Consider the following 24,581-nt stretch of genomic DNA (forward strand, 5'->3'; position numbering starts at 1 on the left):
CTCCAGACAAAGGATTTCAGAGCCCCCATTGGTGATCCATTGTGAACAGTGTTCTAGTTAATTCAGTACCACCTTATGCACCTCCACCTTAAGTTGCCATTTGCTAAGTTGTAAATGTAACAGTGTGTTTTTTATAGATGAAGGATTTAATCTTTATCATTCTATGAGGAAGGTGTCATAGGCTTTCCCTTTGCATGAGATCATACAGATAGGCAAAGGTCACTGAATGGATGGAAGAATGTTGCAGTTCCTAGATATAGACCATTTCTAAGTCCTGTTTCCTTCCCTTTCTCATGGTGGTTCTGCTCAGGAGGATCTCTTCCAGTTTCCCACAGGGGATAAGAAGACAGGCATGCATAGGAAAATACTGATTATGATTGCCTTCCCAGTGACAGATGTTTGTCTGTCATTATGTTGTTTAAACTCCACCACATACATGGGAGGAAGATATTCTCTGTCCCCATTTTACAGTTGAGGAAACTGAGGCTTAGATTAATAAGCCCGCCTGTTACACAGGTGATAAGAAAGGAAGGTCAGTGTCGCGAAGCCAGGTCTGCGTATTTGCAAAGCCTTGGTCCTTTCAATTACATTATGCTGGTACCAAATGCTTCTCTTTTCCTGATTTTCTGGGAGTGCTTATTGTTGAGACTCTCTGGACAAGCAAGATGTGGACAGGCATTTTTTGAGTTGGGAAGGGATCTGAAGAAATACTGGAAAACAAACTATACTCATCAGGTAAAGGTGTCCTTGAGCTCCAGCTCACATCTGCTGCATGCTGAGGCCAGATCTAGGTATCTCCCATCATTACCTTTGATTGAATTTGCTCAGTGTTTGGTTTTCCCAAAGGAGAGGGTAGTGGTGAGGCCTTTATGAGAATGTCTCCTAGACAAGTCCATGCCAGTTTTGTCCTGGGACCAGTGAAATGAGGAGTCGTCGGTTCTCTTTGCACTTAAGTAGCAGATTTTCCTCCGATAGCTTGCTGTGGGGTTTTGTTTTGCTGTTTTTTTTTTTTGTCCCAGGATTCACTTTCAAAGCATTTCCACGTTCCCTGTTGAGTTAGCATTTAGATGTATCCTCACTCTGAGTTCACTGAGCCTCACTGAGCATTTTTATGCTGGGCACGGCTTACTCCAGAGGCTGCCCATCACAGACTCCTACTAATACATTTATCTGATGATTAGATGCTGAAGGTACTGCCTTGAAATTTCCTTCAGGTGCCCTCAGATGGAATTCTGGCTTTTGAAATGTGTCCTAAAGTGTGTGTGCTAGCCCTGGGGAATTCCACTGGTCTGAGGCAGCATTAATCTGCTCTGCAGATTTTTTTCCTAAGAAGTCATTAGAAATCTGCTTCTTTGAAATCTGCTGATAACTGCTTTTTTGTCATTTGTTATGTCAGTGTGAGGACCAAATCCCACAGGCAGTTGTATAGAGAACAGGCAAAAGTTCTTGGTCTTTCGCTTGACCTTCAGTCCTCCTGGGTTCTGAGGCCCTCTCACCTTCCCAAGCTCACCCCCCTCCTTTTTGTAACACACCCTCCGTTGCTCCTTAGTTGCTTCATTCATATCTGACTCTGTGCAGCCCTATGAACTGTAACCCACCAGGCTCCTCTGTCCATGGAATCCTCCAGGCAAGAATGTTGAAGTGGAAAAAATAAAAAATAATAAAAAAAATGAAGAGAATGCTGGAGTGGGTGTCCATACCCTTCTCCACGGGATCTTCCCAATTCCAGGGATTGAACCTGGGTCTCCTGCATTGTAGGCGGATTCTTTACCACTGAGCTACCAGGGAAGCCCCAACACACCTTCTACCTCCTCCCAGTTCCCTGAGGAAACAGCGTGATATTCTGCTGCAGTGTGCACTGTACTTGGTCCCTTCGACAAATGACGGACCATCTCAACATCCCCCTCCTCCCTCTCCATTTAGTGGAGACTCTAAAAACCTAAAAACTGTGAAATTTCTTGAAAGTCTCTTGGACAGCAAGGAAATCAAACCAGTCAATCCTAAAGGAAGTCTACCCTGAATATTCATTGGAAGGACTGATGCTGAAGCTGAAGCTCCAGTACTTTGGCCATTAAGAGCTGACTCATTGGAAAAGACCCTGATGCTGGGAAAGATTGAGGGTGGGAGAAGGGGACGACAGGGGATGAGATGGTTGGATGGCATCACAGACTCAGTGGGCATGAGTTTGAGCAAACTCTGGGAGATAGTGAAGGACAGGGAAGCCTGGCATGCTGTAGTCCCTGGGTGGCAAAGAGTCAGGCATAACTTAGCGACTGAACAGCAGCAACAGCAACTAAAAACCCATCACTCAGTGTTCTTAGTATGGAATATGGTCCCCAGTACAGTTATAACTGGTACTCAGGTATGGTTCTTTCCCTTCTTGTGTATATCCTTGACTTGGTGTTCTCTTGGTCTGAGCTTTCTGTCCTCCCTCCACCTGAAATGTCCATTTCTACCTAAGCTGCAATTCAAATACTCCTTCTTCCATAAACCTGTCTTCTTTGCTGCTTCCAGCAACTTGCATCCCTCTCCTCAAGCTGGAAGTAAGCTCCTCTGAACTCCTGTTTACTCTATATCACCAGGATGGGAGATGAAAGGAGAAAAAAAGAAAATCTAGGATAAAACCAGAGAGGGGCCTGTGCAGTGTAGTATGATTAAGTTACTTCTCTATATCTGAGGTCCTCTAAAACCGAAGAAAATGGAGTGAAAACAGAGAATAAAATAAGCAAGAAAACAAACAGACCACTGTTTACATTTTTGGAGAAATGTACATCTTTGCATTTTTTAGTTCTGTGTTTTTTGGGCGTGCATGCATATATATTATGTGTTCTATGTACAGTTACACAAGAAAAGGGTCATACTACGAAATAGTTTGGATTTGCCATATGACATAGTTTGGATTTGCCATTTTTTTCCAATTTACACTAAAAAGTAGTCTTCAAAGTCATGGCTATTTTTTTCTCTAACATCCCTCATAGAACTGCACCATTTATATTATATAATATATATATGTAATAGTGGACAAGTCTGAGCAAAAGAAAAAGCAGTTAACAATGGTGCATCTGTTGGTTAATGCCTCCCTTGAGCTCTGAGATACATACATGGCTGTGCATGGCCTTTTCTTTGAATTGTCCCAAGCAATTGATCTAGGCTCCTAGTTCTTAGCACAGCACAGAGGTTTAGCAGAGAATGGCCATGACAATGGGGACGACTTTGAGGGACCAAGGATGGTAATTTGTGGTGATTCATGTGTTGTCTCATCTTCTCTCCAATCAGTCTGGACTCTGTTGGAAGGTATTGAAAGAGAGAGACCCAGGCTTTGGAGTTAGTACTGTGTGTGTGTGTATGGTTATGTGTGTATCCATACATACATATGTGAATACTTACTGAATGTTTACATTTTAAATATGTATAGTTTATTGTATGTCAGTTTTATATGAGTCAATAGAGCTGTTCTTTTTAAAGTTAATCATATTAATGCTTTGTGGAGAATAATTTTGTCTTCGTGGTGTATCTGTATGAAGCATAAGAATATGTCACTGATCTCCTGTTGAGTTTTGAAATGTTATGTACTGCTTCCTCTCATGGTTCAAGCAGAACTTCCACCCCTGTGGTTGAATGTACTGACGTGACTGATGAAATGAAGAAAGCATGGGTCTTGGCATCATATAGGCATTGTATATTTCCTATGAAATATATTCCTTGCATGACTTAATCTGCCTCCTTGAGACCCACTTGCCTTATCTGAAAAATAAGAGCAACAACATCAGTCAGTCTATTGTGTGGGGTACTGCGTCTTCCTCACATGATGCTTTGCATGTAGTGAGGCTCCTTTGGTGTATGTGCAGCATCTGTGTTGTGTGTAGTATGTGTGCATCTGCTCTGAGTTTGTAAGCAACAAATAAGATCTGTCCACAATAGTGCTGCCCTTTTGGAGAGCAGTGGTGGGAGCATTCTCTCAGAAGTCTGCTTATAGTGATAGTTTTAGAATTTCCATCAATGAGGAGCTAAGAGAGGACAGTCTTATTGGAAGGAGGAGGGTTGAGAGAGTCCTCTTAGAACTTCATCTGCATAATAGACAGCACTTTCCTAAGATTCTTGGTGTATCTGGGAAAACGGCTCAGCTGATAAAGAATCCGTCTGCAGTGCTGGAGATGCAGGAGATGTGGGTTTGATCCCTGGGTCGGGAAGATCTCCTGGAGGAGGAAATGACAACCCACTCCAGTATTCTTGCCTGGAGAATCCCATGGGCAGAGGAGCCTGGTGGGCTGCAGTCCATAGGGTCACAAAGAGTTGGACACGACTGAATGACTCAACACGGGAGTTGTTTGGGAGGAAAGTTGGGTTCTTAGTCACCCTTTGAGGACTCTATTGCCTCCCCTTTCCACATTAAATGGAACCCACATGATGAAAAGAAGATTTTGCTTGATTTTTTTTCTTGGCAGTATACTTTCAGCAGGCCATCAGTCTTTTGCTTTCTCTGTACTCTGTCATGGACAGTGTTGTTTTCTCTGTTCCAGGCAAACAGGACTAGTCATTAGAAGGGAAATGTCATAGTCCATTTAATGCAATTTAAGCCTTGACCTTTTGTTAAAGAGGTAAAAATGTGATGGTCCCTCACTTCCTGGAGTTGAGAGGCCTTGTGGTGGGCAGAACATTTTCTGTTTCTTCAGAATTCCACTGAGAGTTCTGATCTCATTAGATTTGATCATTATTGTTTCATAAAGGGGAACCTCTATTTGGCCCAAGTTTTGGAGAGTAAAGATCTCCTAGATAGATCTGTTCCCCTGGTATACCATGAGTGCTTAAAATATTTGTTGAATCAAAGTAAGCAATATCCATGCATTGTTTTTAGGAGAATTTACTGTGTCGAATTTGGATTGACAAATGTAGGCTGACTCTGACAATCAGTCCCTGAATGAACAAAATGTTACATCCATTTTACTGGGGTTTTCCTAGCATTACCAACCAGTTTGTGATCACTGTGCCTTGCCTTTTTCTACAGCAGAGTCAATTTCAGTCTCAGTGGTCTTCACTTTGACTCTATTTCTCATTCTTTGCACTCTTATCATCCTTTTTTAATATCTTGGATCCTTTCAGGAAAGAGGAGCTAGAGATGGTTACTTAATTAGCTTCTCTTATCTGAATATAAAAACTGTAGGCAGCAAATACAACCAGCTCTTGTTAAGTTTCATGAAATCTTCATCTTTTAGCCAAGCATGCTGAGTGGGTGCTGGATGATACAGTGCTACAATCAGAAATTCAGAGAAATATGAGGAGACAATGAAAGCATCTGGTTATATTTGCAGCCTACAATAATGCCAAGACAAAGTCTTTCCCAAGGTTGATCTGTTTGGTCTTCCTTGCCACCTCTGCCATCTTCTCTCTGATTCTTGCATTCTGCAGCAGCCCAGTTTCATGTCTATTTATTGAGTGTTTACTGTGTGCCAGGTATCGTGCTAAGATTTTAGGAAGGTATGAGGAAGTGTGGAACATTTTCCCTGTTACTGAAGACCCAAAGTGCTGGGATTAAGGTGCGTGGGTCAGACTCATTCACAACTAATTTTGTGTTGTTCAAACTACTCCACATCTTAGGATGGAGGTGCAAAGTGAGGTGCAAGAGTAGGGACAGAGTCCTTATGCAAGACTTCAGAATGGGAAGGGGGGTAAGGGCAGAGGCTTTGGGGACTTCTGTAGTGGTCTAGTGGCTAAGACTCTGGGCCGCAATGCAGAGGGCCCAGATTCAAGCCTTGGTCAGGAAACTAGATCCTGAATAATTCAACTAATAACAGCAACAAAATATATATATATATAAATTTTAAAATTTTGTTTAAACCTATATGCTGCCACAAAGACCAGTGCAGCCAAATAAGTAAAAAAGCAGAGGCTTTGAATCCAGCTAAACCTAGATTCACTTTCGTTCTGCCACCATGGTTACTAAGCTTTACCAAAGCCTCAGTTTCCTCAGTGGGACTCCCAAGGACCATCAGGCTTACTGTGAAGGCCTAATTTAGTAGTGTATGGAAACTGCTTAGCAGTGTGCCTTGTCTAGGGCATGTGCTTCACAGATGACCTTTTTACAATGATGATAGTCTCCAAGAATTTTACAACTGAAAGAGACTTAATAAATCATCCATTTCCATCTTCTTTGAGACCTTGAGTCTATGATTCTGTTATGGCCTCTTAGCTCCATGAGGAGCTGGGGTTGCCCCTCCTATCGAAGTCCTGAAAGTGGGTGCAGAAATATTGTATATACTGGTTTGATGGTATCAGAAGTGATAGTAAAATCTTTAATAACTGTCATGATGAGATAAGTTAATATATAAATAAATATATAATATATTCTCTAAAATATAAAGTATGAAATATAAATATAAAATATAAATATATAGTATAAAGTATATTCTCTAAACAAGTAAATATACATGTGCACATATAACTGTTTACTATGTGATAGTGTTTATAGCACACATTATTTATCATTCAAATGTCCATCTTTTGTGTTGATTTGGGACATTCTCTGGAGTATCTTTTTCACTAGCTAAATGATCCCATTTACAAGTGTTGACTAGATGTAGGGAATGGCATCGGGTCCTTTCTGCAGCATCCCTGATAAATTGACTGTCAAAGGGGCACGTTATTGCAGTACAAGAAGGCCTGAGTGTGCTGTTGACGTGTCAGGACTGTGCTGCACTTTGAGGGTCCTTCCTGGTTTGGATGCTCAAAGCCAGCATCATTGACTTCACCTGCTCTGTGACCTGTGCCTGCCAGTGCTGAGTTCCTTTAGAACTGCTGGTGGATGCCGCACACACCGAGGCCTTCTGCCCTCTTGGTCTGTTGAGCAGCTGCCAGACTGGTCCACGTCTAGGGCCACTGCTGTGCAATGTCATCAAGTGCCTTATAGTTTCGTAGCTCATGTTACGTGCCAAGTGGTACAGAAGTATTTCAGTATTTCAAAAGCAGTATTTTTGATTCTGTGTGAACTTGAATATTAGTCGTGCAAACAGCATATAATTGTTCCCCATATTACATACCAGATTATTTCAGGGTGGGAAGAAGAAACACCAGAACTATAAAGAGGTTCACCTCTGTTAAACACTCATGATTCTGGACTATCAAATGTGAAGAATTAACATGTGCTGTAGCAGAAGCTCTAGAAAGAGATGCTGTCCTTGTCGCACATGTCCCTACTGTCTGTCTTCATCAAACCTGAAACTGAAGAGTGTGGCCTTTTTTTTTTTTTTTTAAATTTCTGAGGCTGCTTAACTCTGCTGGAGACAGCATTTTCATGGCTTTATTCTTTTCATTCCCCAGAGCCACCTTGTAGCTATCATTTAATAAGTGTGCACAGCACTCCAGGCACTGTGCTGAGAGTTTGTAGAACTTTGACTTATATAATCCTCACTGAGATCCTGTGTGAGATTCTATTAAAGCTTCCAGTTTGCAGATAAGGATATCAAGATCCTGATAAATTGTTTAACTTCAATAGGCTATATATCCAGCTAGTAGCAGAAGTTGACTCCTATCCCTGTTTTGACTTAAGCACCATATTTTGAGTGTGGTGGCTTTGACTCTTAAAACTTTGTTTGGCATAGGGTGTGTCAGTTTTTTCACTTACTTTTTTTTCTATGAAATTTGTTATCTCTAATCCAATCCTACCTTTTTGCCTTTTCATACTGTTCATGGGGTTCTCAAGGCAAGAATACTGAAGTGGTTTGCCATTTTCTTCTCCAGTGGACCACGTTTTGTCAGAACTCTCCACCATGACCCATCCATCTTGGGTGGCCCCACACGGCATGGCTCATAGTTTCATTCAGTTAGACAAGGTTGTGGTCTGTGTGATCAGATTGGTTAGTTTTCTGTGATTGTGGTTTTCAGTCTGTCTGCCCTCTGATGGAGAAGGACAAGAGGCTTATGGAAGCTTCCTGATGGGAGAAACTGACTGTGGGTGAAACTGGGTCTTGTTCTGATGGGTGGGGCCATGCTCAGTAAATCTTTAATCCAATTTTCTATTGATGGGTGGGGCTGTGTTCCCTCCCCGTTATTTGACCGGAGGCCAAACTATGGTGGCTGTAATGAAGATAATGGTGACCTCCTTCCAAAGGTCCACTGCTTCTTTCAGTGCCCCCAACCTTGCAGCAGGCCACCACTGACCCACGCCTCCACTGGAGACTCCTGGACACTCATGGCAAGTCTGGGTCAGTCTCTTGTGGGGTCACTGCTCCTTTCTCCTGAATCCTGGCACACACAGGTTTTGTTTGTATCCTCCATGAGTCTGTTTCCCCAGTCCTGTTTAAGTTCTGGTGGCTCTATGGTGGGCTTAATGGTGACCTCCTCCAAGAGGGCTTATGCCATCCCCTGGTCTACTGTACCCAGAGCCCCTGCCCCTGCAGCAGGCCACTGCTGACCCATACCTCCGCAGGAGACACTCAAACACAGTTCTGTCTCAGTCTCTGTGGGGTCTCTGGGTCCTTGTGTGCAAAAGGTGTGTCTGAGCCCTCTGGTTACTGCAGCCATGAAATTAAAAGATGCTTCCTCCTTGGGAAAAAAGTTATAACTAACCTAGACAGCATATTAGAAAGCAGAGACATTACTTGTCCAACAAAGGTCCGTCTAGTCAAAGCTTTGGGTTTTCCAGTAGTCATGTATGGATGTGAGAGTTGGACTATAAAGAAGGCTGAGTGCAGCAGAATTTATGCCTTTGAATGGTGGTGTTGGAGAAGACTCTTGAGAGTCCCTTGGACTGCAAGGAGATACAACCAGTCCATCCTAAAGGAGATCAGTCCTGGGTGTTCATTGGAAGAACTGATGGTGAAGCTGAAACTCCAATACTTTGGCCACCTGATGCAAAGAACTGACTCATCTTAAAAGACCCTGATGCTGGGAAAGATTGAAGGCAGGAGAAGAAGGGGACGACAGAGGATGAGATAGTTGGATGGCATCACTGACTCAAAGGACATGAGTTTGAGTAAACTCCAGGAGTTGGTGATGGACAGGGAAGCCTGGCATGCTGCAGTCCATGGGGTTGCAAAGAGTCGGACACAACTGAGTGACTGGAATGAACTGAATCCAGTCCACTGACTCATTTGTATAAGAACTGAATTTATAAGAATTAAAATAAAAATTCCTGATTGTTTTAGAAAATCTTATTATTTAAAAATCACTCTGACATACATGATCACATTTGATCTTTTTGACACCATGAGACATGTAGGCAAGCTTTTTTTCTTAATTTGTTCCAATTTGCAAAGGCAGAAGCAGCTTTAAAAGAGTGAAAAATCATGTGTAGAGTCACACAGATTTAAGTGAAAAAATTAAGTCTTCAGTCTAAGATCTCTCTGCCCAAAGTCCATCCTGTTTTCTTTAAGATTCTTTGAACTGAGATGAATTGGGAATGAGGTTTAAGCAGTCTTTGATTTTTAGAAGCCAAGGTAGCAGGATTTTTCATGATATATCTAGTTGTTATCCCCATGTGACCCATTTCTTGAATGATGGAAGCCAAGAATTTGAAGAATCTGCTATAAAACAAGGATGATAAAGCCTTCTGTGGTGATGACACTGGTTCTTTGCCCCTTTGCCAAGTATTGAGGAGAAGAAATAGTAATATCCTAGCATAAGGGCTAATGGTGCATCTCTTCAAGGTCCCTTTAGTTTGGGGAATTTCTATCCCAACTTTGTAGATGCCAGGAAAGGACATTTGTAGTTTGACGGCACTTAAATAAGTACAGAGGAAAATGCCCTGTTGGTGCAAAAGAATGTGAATATGAAAAGATAAACATGTCAGAATTTGGATTATCAGTTATCCCTCATACTGGCTGATCCTGAACACTATGGAATAATTCATAATTACTAGAACTGAATGACAAAGACTTCCAGAGGTGGGAAAGGCGATGCTGTGTAGAAATGTCTTTGTGGAAGCCCAAAGAACCCACTGGGGAAGGCTGGTGTCCCAAGAACTTTAACTGTTGCCAAGAGTCCTTTGCCATCTTTTCCTTGTTCTCAATGTAGTGGATTATCTTACCAGAGCTGAGACAGCTACTACCATGATGGAGCAGGTCTTAGGTCTTAGAAATAGAGTCAAGTACTGAAAAATGTTTGTGGTAGGTTCCCAGCCTGATTGGAGTTAAAGATCTATATAGGGCTGCTCAGGGGTTTCCTTGGTGGCTCAGACGGTAAAGAATCTGCCTGCAAATACTCAAGGGCTTATGGGCAACATTTGCTTATATCTCACAGGCTGGGCTGAGAAACTCCTGTGTGACTGTGAACTAATATGAATTACATGCAGAGGAGGGAGGTCTCTATTGAAGGACAAACTGAATTTTAACATTAGATCACTTGGCTGTTGTCTTTATTTTATATAACATTTTAAATTATAAACCTAATGAATATAAAATATAGAAAGCTTAGAAGTTATAGTCTAGCAACAAAAAATCACTTATCATTCTCCCACTTAGATATAATTGCTGTAACTATTTTGAAAATGTAGCAGCTTGGACTTTCTGGTGGTCCAGTGCTTCCATTGCAGGGAGCCTGGGTTCCATCCCTGGTTGGGGAGCTAAGATCCCACATGCCTTGAAGCATAGCTAAAAAATAAATATATTAAAATAAAATTGAAAATGTTGCCACTAAGAGCCTGGACTGTGGAGCAGCCTGCCTGAGTAAAATCCTGGTTTACTAACTGTGGGACCTGGGTTGAGTCACTGATGTGTCTTTGCTTTAGTTTCCTCCTGTGGAAAATTGAGATAGTCTGGTATCTCCTTCATAGGATAATTGTGAAGATTAAATACTCTCTATAAAGAATTTGGGGCTCCCCTGGTAGTACAGCTGGTAAAGAATCCGTCTGCAATGCAGGAGACCCCTGGTTTGAATCCTGAGTCAGGAAGATTCCCTGGAGAAGGGATAGGCTACCCAATCCAGTATTCTTGCCTGGAGAATCCCCATGGGCAGAGGAGCCTGGCAGGCTACTGTCCATGGGGTTGCAAAGAGTCAGACACAACTGAGCAACTAAGCACAGCACAGTATAAAGAATTTGAACTTCCCAGGTGGCACAGTGGTAAAGAATCTATCTGCCAGTGCAGGAGACACAGGAGACGTGGGTTCAATCCCTGGGTCAGGAAGATCCCCTGGAGTAGGAAATGGCAACCCACTCCAGTATTCATGCCTGGGAAATCCCATGGACACAAGAGCCTGGCAGACTACAGTCCATGGAGTCACAAAGAGTCAGACACGACTGAGCACACACACTGCATAAAGAGTTTAGATTGGTGCCAGCAATTCAGAAAGTTTGAATTTTTATTTTCTGTTTACTATTTATGTTTGTGTTTAATAAATCATCTGAATTCTTTCTCTGAACTCAAATATTTTTCTTTTGTAAAAATTAGATTGTACTGTGCGTTTTTGTATCCTCTTTATCTCTCACTTAGCCTTTTGTCATGAGCATCTGTACTCTTCTACAAAGTGATATTAATAGCTAATTTAATAACTAGGAGCTAGTTGCATTCTTAGAGATACACAATCAATCTCTTACTGTGGGACAATACATCCTTTATTGTCTCTTGCCATTGTAAGCAGTACCTCAGTGAACATCTTTATTTTTTTTTGGCTGCACTGGGTCTTCACTGCAGCCTGCAGCTTGCAGGCTTCTCTAGTTGCAGCACTCAGGCTGTCTCGCAGCAGGTGGGCTTAGTTGCCCCATGGCTTGTGGGATCTTAGTTCCCTCACCAGGGATCAAACCAACGTCCCCTGTGTGGGAAGGCAGATTTTTAACCACTGAAGTCTCAGTGAATATCTTTATGCATAAATATTTGCATACCTTCTTCTGACAGTACTTTATGGAGGAACATCCTTTCTTAGGGGTTACCAAGTGAAAATATACGCAGCCTAGAGTGTCATAAGCATATATATATATTGCATTAGCAGTGAAAGCATATATGGGGAATGCCCACCGTCCATTATGGACTTTCCAAGATAAGGCCTCTGTCAACATCTGCCTTCTTATTTCACAGTGTTTCTCAGGGTGTTTTGCCCACAGCTGAAAAATCAATTAGATGTTTATGAAAAATACCCACACTTACTTTTCTTCTATTTCTAGTTACATTAAGGCAGTTAAGACCAATCTTAACATTTTTTTGGTCTTCTTAGTAGTCATGTATGGATGTGAGAGTTGGACTATAAAGAAAGCTGAGTGCAGAAGAATTGATGCTTTTGAACTGTGGTGTTGGAGAAGACTCTTGAGAGTCCCTTGGACTGCAAGGAGATCCAAGCAGTCCATCCTAAAGGAGACCAGTCCTGGGTGTTCATTGGAAGGACTGATGTTGAAGCTGAAACTCCAATGCTTTGTCCACCTGATGCGAAGAGTTGACTCATTTGAAAAGACCCTGATCCTGGGAAAGATTGAGGGCAGGAGGAGAAGGGGACGACAGAGGATAAGATGGTTGGATGGCATCACTGACTCAATGGACATAAGTTTGGATAAACTCCAGGAGTTGGTGATGGACAAGGAGGCCTGGTGTGCTGCTGTTCATGGGGTCACAAAGAGTTGGACATGACTGAGCGACTGAACTGAACTGAAAAATACATTTATTTTTTAAATTCTAAATAACTATCAGATCATCTCAAATCTTTTTTGGACTGATGCTTAGTATAAGTAAATGAGCAAACAGCTGACTAATAGACCCATGGGAAGAGACTCTGTCCTAGGAGAGATAAATTTGGTGTCACTCTGGGAGTAAGAACAGGTCAAGTCATAGCCATGGTGAGTTCTCATGACTTGGGAGAGATAGGATGCTGTTTCTAGTTTCCTAAACATTAGGAATCCCAAGAAAAACTTGTTTATCACATCTTAGAAATGACACAGGGAGCAAAGTGTAGTTCTCTTGTGCTTATCTTGGGTGGGATTAGATTTTAAAATGAAAAGACATCACAAGACAGGATTCTACCTGGAGGCTTAGGGGCACAGACCTGGACTCTTTCTCCTTGGGTGGCACTCTCATGCTGTCTCAACTCTGACGTCCCCGCTCCCACCCTCTTAGACCTTCAAATCTCCAGAGACTCTTTCTAAGCCCAGGGTGTGTGTTTTTCACATGAAGCATTTAGAAAAGTGTTAGAGGTGGCAAGATCTGGATTCCTAAGAATGCAGAATCTTTCAGCCATTTAGTGCAAGGATTAAAAAACTTTTTCTATAAAGGACCAGATAGTAAGTACATTGGATTTTATGAGCCATAAGGTCTCCATCACAGCTCTTCATCTTGGCCATCGTAGCATGAGAGAAGCCATAGACAGTGTGTAAATGAATGAGTATAGGTGTTTTCTACTAAGACTATACTTATAAACGTTGGAATTTGACCTTCATGTAGTTTTTAAGTGTGTTTAACATTATTCTTCTTTTGACTTTTTTTTCCAATCATTTAAAAGTGGTAAAAGCCATACTTATTTCACAGACTGTGTAAAAACAGACAGCAGACTGGGTTTGGCCTGTGGGCTGTGGTTTGTCAACCCCTGATCTATTAGTCACTGTCTTCCTCCTGCGTGTCACTGTTTCTCTGTCTGTTATGTCACTTTTCGAAGACTTTCTGCTTTTCCTCTTAACAAGCTGAGTCTCCAAAATCCTTTTTAGATTCTGTGCTTCTGACACTCATATAGCTGATTAGGGAAAGCCAAAATACACTCCTCAAAGCCCTGTAATGTCAGATAGTGTCTTTCTTTTCTTTTTTGTGTCCTGGTTAGTTTGACATATAACTTGGGTATATAGAGGTTACAGACGTTGTAGCTCTGCCAAATGGTTCTGGTTTCTGCAGGGTTCCAAGGCTCTAATGAACAGAGCATGCAGCCTGAGTGATGATAAGAGCCTGATTTTTAGATAATCAAGGGTATTTATATCTTTTAATAGGTTGGTGTCTTGGAGTTCTATTCCAGCAGGAAATCAAGAGTCAGAGAGAGGTCTGAATAATCAATTTGGTGTCATCTCTTGGAACAATCATATATGAGAATGGTATTCAGGCTTGAATGGGAACTTGGGGTGGAAATGAGGATTTATAAGCATATGTTGCCCTATCCTTATTGTATTTAAAATGAAAACATGATACAGCCTTTTATGTGTGAGTGTGTTTAAAGGGAAATAATATGCCCTTTTTCTCACGGAAGCAGAACACAAGAGAACATTCTTAGATCTGTGGCCCTAGCCCTCGCCTAGGAGGAGCTGCTCATTGGGCTGGCTCCTGGCAATTATGTAGGGCTGTGAAGCAGTGAGGGTGACAGAGGCTTAGCTGCCGGAGTAATGAGATTGGTTTGGTTCGTCTGACAGATGCAGTGATTTGTGAGAGAGCTTGTTGGGAGGACAGCTGCTGCCGAGAGCAGCCAGATGAAAGGCAGACATGTGGGAGGTGGAGAGGAGCAAAGAGTTGGAGAGGGATGGCTGTGTGTGAGGCAGCTGAGGATCCTCCTGAATACAGCTGTTGAAACTGTGGACTGGAATGGAGCTGTGGAGGAGTGTGCAATGGTAGGAGTGGCATAGACTTTGGAAGGGTACAGACTTGAGCTTGAATCCCTGGCTCTATTGCTCATTAGCTGAGATCTTAGGTGAGTTGCTACCCTGTTTGAGCCTCTGTTTCTTTGCCTTTAAAATGGGGATAATAAACACCCTCCTTATCTCCCACAACATGAAACTGTACTAACATAAAAGTCCAAGTGGAGTCTAGTGCTTGAGAGAACTTGGTAAGTGGTAGACTTTATAAGTGTTTATTCGTGTGTCTATTCATTGATTGTTCTTTGCAATTTCTAATAGAGCCTTGTTTTCAAATAGATGGCTAATGGTGACTTGGCCATCAAAAGCTCTTGTGATCAAGGGATAAGCACATTACAGTCAGCATGTATTTATAGGTATGTGTTTGAACTCCTACAGCTCGGAGGAGTTTAGTAGATATAGTGAAGTATGGTTTAAAGAACACCTACCTGGCCAGTAAACACAAGAAAAGATACCTCCTCTTCTGATAATTAGGGAAACCACAAATAAGACCAAAATGAGATGTTGTCTCATTCACCAGGTTGGTAAAAATGTTAAAGTCTGACCATACTAAGTGTTAAGGAGAATGCAGTTTGAAAACATGAAAAATAATATTAATGTATTACCTGTGGATACCTACATATGTAAGAAAAGTTTAAAGAAATTATTTGGAATGATAAATATTAAATTCAAGATAGTATTAGGAGAAGAAAGAGGGATACTTTTGTCCAGGTTGCATAGGGCTTAAATCCCAAACTCTGCCCAAGACTTATTAGCCAATGAGCCATATACACTTAGACAAGTGGCTTAACCTCTATGCCTTGGTATTTTTGATGTATGAAATGGAAAAATAATATTATCTACCTCATAAGTATGCTTTTGGGATGAGTGAGCATAGGTAAGATGTTTAAAATAATACCTAGCAAATAGTGCTGTATATGTTAACAATTCAGGGTTTTATTACATGAATATTTTATTATTCTCTATTTGTTTTTTAAAATATAAAGCACTGCAATTTAAAATTTATAAATATTTCAGTATTCTAGAAGATAAGGACTACATGTAATATAACTACAATATCATTATTATACCTAAAAATTAACAATAAATCCTTAATGTTGAATACCCAGTTAATTGTTCAAATCCTTATTGCCCATAAATGTCATTAACTTTTTATTTATTTATGTAATTTTTTTGGCTCTGATGAGGGCTCCAACCCGTGTCTGCTTCAGTGGAAGCTCAAGAGTCCCAATCACTGGACCACTAGAGAATTGTCATTAACTTTTTATGGTTTGTTCAGATTAAGTTCCATGCATTGTACTTGGTTGATTGGTCTTTTAAGACATTTTCATTTATAAATTCCTCCTCCAACTTTCCTTTTTCTGGCAGTTAATTTTTAAGTTTTATTGAGGTATCATTGATATATACAACATCACCATATTTAATGTATACATCTTGATGAGTTTAGATATATGCATATAGTCATGATACTATTACCACAACCTCCAAAAATTTTCCTGTGTTCTTTTGTGTGGCTTGCTTTTTGTTTTGTAAGAACACTTAACATGAGATCCGTCTTTTTTTGTTTGTGTTTTTTTAAATTTTCTCTCCAGACTTCGCACAGACACATTTAGCCATTGTCCACACGCATGTATCTACTTATCGCTTAAAATAACTGATCAGGTTGGAACATAGATGTGCATCCATCCCCCTGTCCTGAGGGAGGTATGAAGGGAAACTCAGTCAGCAACAGATTCAGAGTTACAGAGGTTTGCTCCTGTAAGCTAAATAAGGTCCTGTGTTCTACTATACCTGAGATCCAGAGATCTATCCTCTTAACATATTTTGAAGTGTACAACAAATACTGCATTAAAAAAAAAAAAAAACTAGAGATGCCATTCTTGCCCTTTGTCATCATAGAGTTGAAAAGTGAACAAAGATGAAAAAATATCAACATAGGAATTTCAGGGTGCAGCATAGAAATAGTATAGCTGCAAATCTGTTGACCCCTTAATATAGTAGGTACTATTCTTGCCTGGAGAATCCCATGGACGGAGGAGCCTGGTGGGCTGCCGTCTATGGGGTTGCACAGAGTAGGACACGACTGAAGCGACTTAGCAGCAGCAGCATGCTAATAGCTTAAAATACACTTATTTAATGTTTTCTGATGAAGTAGGCATTATTTTTATCCCAATTTTATAGACACCAAGAAAGAGGCTTAGAAAGGCTTCCCAAGTTCTTACAGTTAGGGATAGCAAGGCTGGGCCAGAACCCAGTGAGAGGGACTCAGACTCATATCTGCTGGTCTGTACAACCTGCCTGGCTGTTGTTTATATCAGCTTCCTCTGCACAGATTCCTCGGAGAAGGCAATGGCACCCCACTCCAGTACTTTTGCCTGGAAAATCCCATGGACGGAGGAGCCTGGTAGGCTGCAGTCTGTGGGGTCGATAGAGTCGGACACGACTGAGCGACTTCACTTTCACGCATTGGAGAAGGAAATGGCAACCCACTCCAGTGTTCTTGCCTGGAGAATCCCAGGGACGGGGAAGCCTGGTGGGCTGCCGTCTATGGGGTCGCACAGAGTCGGACACGACTGAAGTGACTTAGCAGCGCAGATTCCTACTTCCTTCATGTATCAATCTTGATAAGCTAAGCTATGGTATGGTAAGAAACAGTCCCCAAATGGGAACAGGATTCAGTTCAGTTCAGTTCAGTCTCTCAGTCATGTCCGACTCCTTGCAACCCCATGAATCGCACCACGCCAGGCCTCCCTGTCCATCACCAACTCCCGGAGTTCACTGAGACTCACGTCCATCGAGTCAGTGATGCCATCCAGCCATCTCATCCTCTGTTGTCCCCTTCTCCTCCTGCCCCCAATCCCTCCCAGCATCAGAGTCTTTTCCAATGAGTCAACTCTTCGCATGAGGTGGCCAAAGTACTGGAGTTTCAGCTTTAGCATCATTCCTTCCAAAGAAATCCCAGGGCTGATCTTCAGAATGGACTGGTGTGTAGCTTCTAATAATAAAGGGATATTCCTCATCCATGCCACATATTCATCACGCTTAGCTGCTAGGTCGTGTCCAACTCTTTGTGACCCCATGGACTGTAGCCTACCAGGCTCCTCTGTCCATGGGATTCTCCAGGCAAGAATACTGGAGTGGGTTGCCATTTCCTTCTCCAGGGTATCTTCCAGACCCAGAGGTTGAACCCGCGTTCTTCTGCATTTCTTACATTGGCACGCAGATTTTTTTTTTTTTTTCCTTACTGTCGAGCCACCTGGGAAACCCATTACCTCTTTTTCTGCTATTACTTCTTTTTCTGATTTCCGTTGGCAGGTGCCTCATCTCCAGACATGGAGCCCAGCTATGGCGGAGGTCTTTTTGACATGGTGAAAGGAGGGGCAGGGAGGCTCTTTAGCAACCTAAAGGACAACTTGAAAGACACTCTCAAAGACACGTCTTCCAGAGTTATACAATCTGTTACCAGGTATGTGCGTTCTTCCCTTTACGTTAATGGACTTTGTGCCCCCAGAGGATCTGGTTACCTGCCAACTGCTTATCTGCCTCAAAGACTATCAATTTTGTGATGCAGTCACATGGGGTCTGATTGAGGAATGCCATTGAAGTCATCAGATTGAGTCTTTGAGAAGCTACAAGCACAGGCTAGGAGGACTTGGCTCACTGTACATTAGAGGATAGTGGTTGCCATCCCTGGCTTTCAAATCCATTATTCTGGATTTTAACGCAGTACCTGCCCTTGTTAACCTAAGGCACATTAACTAACCTCTTGGAGCTCTACTTTTATACTCTGCTAAGGTTTATGTCTTCAGTGGTTCAGGAATTAAGTGAGATAATAATGCACATGCAATCCAAGTAAGCAGTACTTATGGATTGTATTCAAAACAGAATTTTGTTTTTATATTTTAATAGCCCTTTAACATTTATTTACTGGGAGAAGTTTCCTACCTTTCTCCTGTATGAAACTTTTACAAGCGGGCCATATATTTTTTTTAACATTAGGAATTAGAAAGTTCTAGGGTCCTTTTAAGTTACAGTGTGCTATGCTAGGCTAAGTCGCTTCAGTTGTGTCTGATTCTTTGTGACGCTATGGACTGAAGCCCTCCAGGCTCCTCTGTCCATGGGATTTTCCAGGCAAGAATACTGGAGTGGGTTGCCATTTAGTTACAAAATGTGGTTTTAAAGCAGAAATCCATGTGTGTAGTCCAGTATATTAATCAGCATTTTAATTTTTGTTCAAATATAATTTTATCCTTTACCTTCAGTCTCCACCTAACACCTTATAGGCCTCAACAAAGGGTCCTCTGTTTTTCCTCCGTCACTTCCTCTTCTACCTGCTTGAGAAGACTTTTGAGAGTCTTTTGGACTGCAAGGAGATCCAACCAGTCCATCCCAGAGGAAATCTTAGGGGACACTTAGGGGAACTGTCTTCCTGTAGGTGAAGAGGCTGAGACAATCAGTGTTAATAAATTAGCAGTGTTTTCTCCTCTGAGATGGATTCTGTTCATGAAGTGGCATCTACAAAGGATTTTGGGGTGCCCTGTTTGGAGGGGTAGATGTGTGCTCCCGAGCGTGCGGGTTGTCTTCTGTCAACAATGCTTCCTTGGTAGAGAGAAGACGGCCTTGAGGGAAATAAAAATGTGGCTACTGGATGGAAATGTCCAGGGATGTGATGCACAGGTGGCTGAGAGAGAGAGAGAGATCTTGGGATATTTGGATCATTTTAATGAATGCCCTTTCCTGTCTTGCTTTTAGCTACACGAAAGGAGATTTAGACTTCACTTATGTTACCTCCAGAATTATTGGTAAGTTCCTCACGTTTATTAACAGCTCAGTGGCTCAGCTCTCAACGGCTGCCCGTTGTGACCGCACACCTGTTTAACCTATTTTCTTTCTGTGTTCACCTTCCCAGTGATGTCCTTTCCTCTGGACAGTGTTGACATAGGATTCAGGAATCAGGTTGATGATATTCGAAGCTTTTTGGATTCCAGACATCTTGACCACTACACGGTATACAATCTGTCGCCCAAGTCTTATCGAACTGCCAAGTTTCACAGCAGGGTAAGGAATTTTAGACCTGATCACAAGGTTAAAACAGGGTATTTTACCCTTAAAGAGCTATTCTCAAAGCCTGTGCCCCGAGGCACATGGAGCTGAAAAACTATGTACTGTCTATACTTCTCTGTCTGTAAAATTCTTATTAGGCTACTATAAGATATTCTGAAGCTTTTCCTTGGGTGACGATGTTTGCAGGAAAGTTTCTGTGTCAGTGAGGTACCGGCTAATTGGGGGCCTCAAATCAGCTGTGACTGGCTGCTCAGTTGTTAGAGCACGTTGCTGTGTGGCTCAGTGAAAACTGGACTGCTCCGTAGGGCAGTTGGAGACCCTCCTACTGGAGCACTAATGACGCCTTTCACCCTTCCTTACTGCTGCTTTGGCATCACGTTGAAGCAGTGTGGTGGGACCAGTAGAGACGCACCAGTTTTAATGGAAAGAGCTTTCTGACTTTTGGTAGAGGTACATTTTTCATAGGTGAGGTGTAGCACGTAAAAGTCCACACTGTGGGTCTGGTGATGCGATTGCTCGTATTTATAGTGCTGACACCGGCAGCACATTTTTAGAGCATTTCCAGTGTGCCGGGAACTTTACATGCAAGACATTATTAATTCCCTCAACAGTCCTCTGAAGTAGATGGAGAAACTGAGGTACAGAGAAGTGAGGTAACTTAGCCATTGCTCTGGGCTGAGAGTATTACCTAGAAAACAGATTTATCCTCTCAAGGAGCTTTTGGGACTGGGCACAGAAAGAGTTCTAGTTTCAGGCTGGTTAAGGAGTGATGCGAGCTGGCTTTGGTTTGAATCTAATGCCAAGTCTAATATTTCTGGCCACTGAATTCAATTTACTCACTAAAATAATAAGGCTTTTTCTCTCTCAAGAACATTTTCAAATATCTCAACTTAGCCTTTAGCTATGATTGGTTCTGCAGCTGCATCTGGATTTCTGAATAAATAGAAAGGGTTTTTTACACATTGGACCTTGTAAAAGTGAAGTGTTAGTCACTCGGTCATGTCCGACTCTTTGTGACACCATGGACTATAGCTCACCAGGCTCCTCTGTCCATGGGATTCTCCAAGCAAGAATACTGGAGTGGGTTGCCATTTCCTTCTCCAGGGGATCTTCCCAATCCAAGGATCGAACCCATGTCTCCTGCATTGCAGATGGATTCTTTACTGTCTGAGCCACCAGGAAAGTCCTGTAAAAGTGAAACTTGATTTCAAATATGCAAAATAATACCTGGCTGTGTTTACTCTGCATCAAGGATCTCAGTTTTGATGCCAGAAAGCATTTTGCTCCAAACTTTAGTTGCCATTAATAATCTCTGGGCCTCAGTTTCCTGATCTGTAAAATCTAGAAATTACTCTGTATGCTCTCTTAGACCACTTCCTAGCCTAATGTTCAATAAGATAAGGGAGAGTTTTGTGAAGGATTCTCTTTTCTCAGAGCGTTTCCAAATAAGGCAAGAGGTCACCCAGTGGTTCTCAAGATTTAATGTACATCAGAATCTCCTAGAGGGCTTTTAAACACCCAGACCTGGCCCTTCTGCTTCGGCAGAGGGGTGTGATGACAAGCTGCTGTGCTCACAGCTTCCTGGATACTCCTGCTGTTGCCCTGGGGACCACTTTCTGAGAAGCACTGATAAAACTGATCTCAAGTGGTTTGCTCTAAATTCCCATTCTATAACAGATTTTAAATGCAGCTCTTTAAAATTTCACTATAATTAACTGCCCTTCCAACTCTTATTCCATCTATTACCTTATTGAGAGCAAGTAAATTAGCATCCACAAAAATGTGGGTAGATATTTTATTTATAATTCAACAAATCTTTTGAATTGATCTTTTTGGTTTAAAAACTCAGTGCCATCATTTTCTTTCTTCTTTGTTTTTATTGAAGTGTAGTTGATTTTCAGTGTTGTGCCAGTCTCTGCTTTATAGCAAAGTGACTCAGTTATACACAAAATGCCATTATTTTCATAATTGAAGGACCATGAAACATCCTGCATAATATTCCATAGAAATTTTATTTCATCTTGAAATATTTGTGATCGTCTGAAAAATTTTCCCTCTGGAAGTAAATAAAGATATAATATCATTATAGAAGTATTCATGCATATTAATATATGCATATATGATTATGCATATATACATATATGATTTATAAAAGCAATCTCTATAAAGACATTTAAAGAAAGGCATCAATTAGTATAAGCACATATTTTGTGACCAGACTTAGCAGTCTTACCAAAGGAACAAGAAACTGAACATGGAACACCTGCCTTGGGCTGTTCTCACTGCCCTCAAAGAGCAGTTCAGTTCAGTCGGTCAATCATGTTCTACTCTTTGCAACCCCGTGGACTGCAGCACGCCAGGTCCCCCTGTCCATCACCAACTCCCAGAGCCTGCTCAAACTCATGTCCATCGAGTTAGTGATGCCATCCAACCATCTCATCCTCTGTCATCCCCTTCTCCCCCTGCCTTCAATCTTTTCCAGCATCAGGGTCTTTTCCAATGAGTCAGTTCTTCACATCGGTGGCCAAAGTACTGGAGTTTCAGCTTCAAGATCAGTCATTCCAATGAATATTTAGGACTGATTTCCTTTAGGATGGACTGGTTGGATCTCCTTGCAGACTAAGGGACTCTCAAGAGTCTTTTCCAACACAACAGTTCAAGAGCATCAATTCTTTGGCGCTCAGCTTTCTTTATAGTCCAACTCTCACATCCATACTTGATTACTGGAAAAACCATAGCTTTGACTAGATGGACCTTTGTTGGCAAGGTAATGTCTCGCTTTTTAATATGCTGTCTAAGTTTGTCATAGCTTTTCTTCCAAGGAGCGTCTTTTAATTTCATGGCTGCAGTCACCATCTGCAGTGATTTTAGAGCCCCCCAAAATAAAGTCTCTCACTGTTTCCTCATCTATTTGCCATGAAGTAATGGGACCAGATGCCATGATCTTCGTCTTTTGAATGTTGAGTTTTAAGCCAGCTCTTTCACTCTCCCCTTTCACTTTCATCAAGAGGCTCCTCAGTTCCTCTTCACTTTCTGCCATAAAGGTGGTGTCATCTGCGTATCTGAGGTTATTGATATTTCCCCCGGCAATCTTGATTCCAGCTTGTGCTTTATCCTGTCTACACAGTCAAAGGCTTTGGCATAGTCAGTAAAACAGAAGTAGATGTTTTTCTGGAACTCTCTTGCTATTTTGATGACCCAATGGATGTTGGCAATTTGATCTCTGGCTCCTCTGCCTTTTCTAAATCCAGCTTATACATCCAGAAGTTCTTGGTTCATGTACTGTTCATGCCTCGCTTGGAGAATTTTGAGTATTACTTTGCTAGTGTGTGAGATGAGTGCAATTGTGCAGTAGTTTGAACATTCTTTGGCATTGTCTTTCTTTTGGATTGGAATGAAAACTGACCTTTTCCAATCCTGTGGCCACTGCTGAGTTTTCCAAATTTGCTGGCATATTGAGTGTAGCACTTTAACAGTATCATCTTTTAGGACTTGAAATAGCTCAGCTGGAATTCCACCACCTCCACTGGCTTTGTTCATTGTGATGCTTCTTAAGGCCCACTTGACTTCGGACTCCAGGATATCTGGTTCTAGGTGAGTGATCACACCATTGTGGTTATCTGGGTCAAAGAGCAGAGAGCACGTTTTTTAATTTGCTGCCTAGAGTGATTTCTGGCCTGGTTAGGAAAGGTTTCTCAGATGATCAAATATGCCAAGTATTGTTGAATATGTAGATATCGAATAAAAATATGATTCTTGTTCTCAAGGCACCTCAGCCTAGTTGGAGAAAGAAGCCAGGATGTTCTCAAGACAAATGGAAATAATATTTACAATACATACTGAGGAAGTTTAGTGAAGGGAGACAGTAGTGAGAGCTGGACCCCAAAGCATGAGTAAATCTCATCTAGGTGAAAGGAGTGGGGTTATTTCTTCTCCATGCAAACTGTAGAGGGTATCTTACCTGTCTTCATGATCTGGCCTCTGTGCTCTCTAGCTCATCTTTCACTGTTCTTCATGTCCTGAGAACCCATGCTCCCACCAGGGGAGACACACTGCTGCTCCCATCCCTGACAGGCCACCCATTCCACAGCCCCACTCTTTCTTTGTTCGCCTAGCTTCACTAACATGAGGATTTCTGCGTGCCAATTCCAGTTCTTTCCCCTAAAAGACAGAAGTGCACTACATCGTTAGCCCTTTACAGATGGTCCCAGAACTCCACAGAATGGGACTAGACCCTCTGACTTCACTCAACCATCAGGTGCATCTCAGGAAGACAGTCCCACAGCCTTAGAATTTTCAGCATAGCTCTGCTTTTGATAGGTCTGCATCTCTTTCCAAGTCCCTAGTCCTTTCTCTTCCCAACACTAACACTACAAGCTGATTTGCATCATATTGTTGCATGACTTAGAAATGTGTTCTTGGTTCTCATCTTCCTGTCCTCAAGAACTGAAATCATTTTCTCCTCCTTCCAGACCAGTGGAGGACTAGGTCTGCAGTTAAGTCTTATTTTAATAAATGTAGATGGCCAAGGCTTCCATGGATACCACTGTTGGAAGAGACCAAACACAAGACCAGTTTTGTGTAGAGACTCACATGAATGGAGCTCTGTCTATGTCTCTGTACCTTGAAACCTGAACTCAGCCATTTGACCTTTTTAGTATGTGATGTGTGTTTGGAGATAAAGGTGGTGATGACAGAGACAGGCTGTTTCTAGGATGATCTTATTTTGCTGAGGGGCATCATTCTTTATTTTTATTAACTTTTATGCTTAGAAACCACATGGGTTGACAGGAATCATATGAAATAATTAAATAGCAGTTTCTTAGCATTTGCATATGTAGGTATGTATGAAAGTGTTAGTTGCTCAGCCATGTCCGACTCTTTGTGACCCCATGCACAGAATATTAAAATAGGACTCTGTGTTTAGTTTCAGTTTTAGCAGAGGATCCGCACAATTGCACTCATCTCACACACTAGTAAAGTAATGCTCAAAATT

General features: G+C 41.8%; 1 protein-coding gene across 3 annotated transcripts in view; it reads left to right on the forward strand.

The window, feature by feature from the left end:
* Positions 1–24,581, forward strand: part of DNAJC6 (DnaJ (Hsp40) homolog, subfamily C, member 6) — a 177,520-nt gene that overhangs the window by 98,389 nt on the left and 54,550 nt on the right. For all 3 annotated transcript variants that reach the window (XM_010850261.1, XM_010850262.1, XM_010850263.1), the window contains exons 2-4: positions 17,837–17,987; positions 19,274–19,323; positions 19,431–19,579. In XM_010850261.1, the coding sequence (XP_010848563.1) occupies positions 17,837–17,987; positions 19,274–19,323; positions 19,431–19,579 (350 nt within the window). The remainder of the gene's footprint in view (positions 1–17,836; positions 17,988–19,273; positions 19,324–19,430; positions 19,580–24,581) is intronic.

This window comes from Bison bison, unplaced genomic scaffold (assembly GCF_000754665.1).
Source record: "Bison bison bison isolate TAMUID 2011002044 unplaced genomic scaffold, Bison_UMD1.0 scf7180017864290, whole genome shotgun sequence".
Taxonomy (NCBI): domain Eukaryota; kingdom Metazoa; phylum Chordata; class Mammalia; order Artiodactyla; family Bovidae; genus Bison; species Bison bison.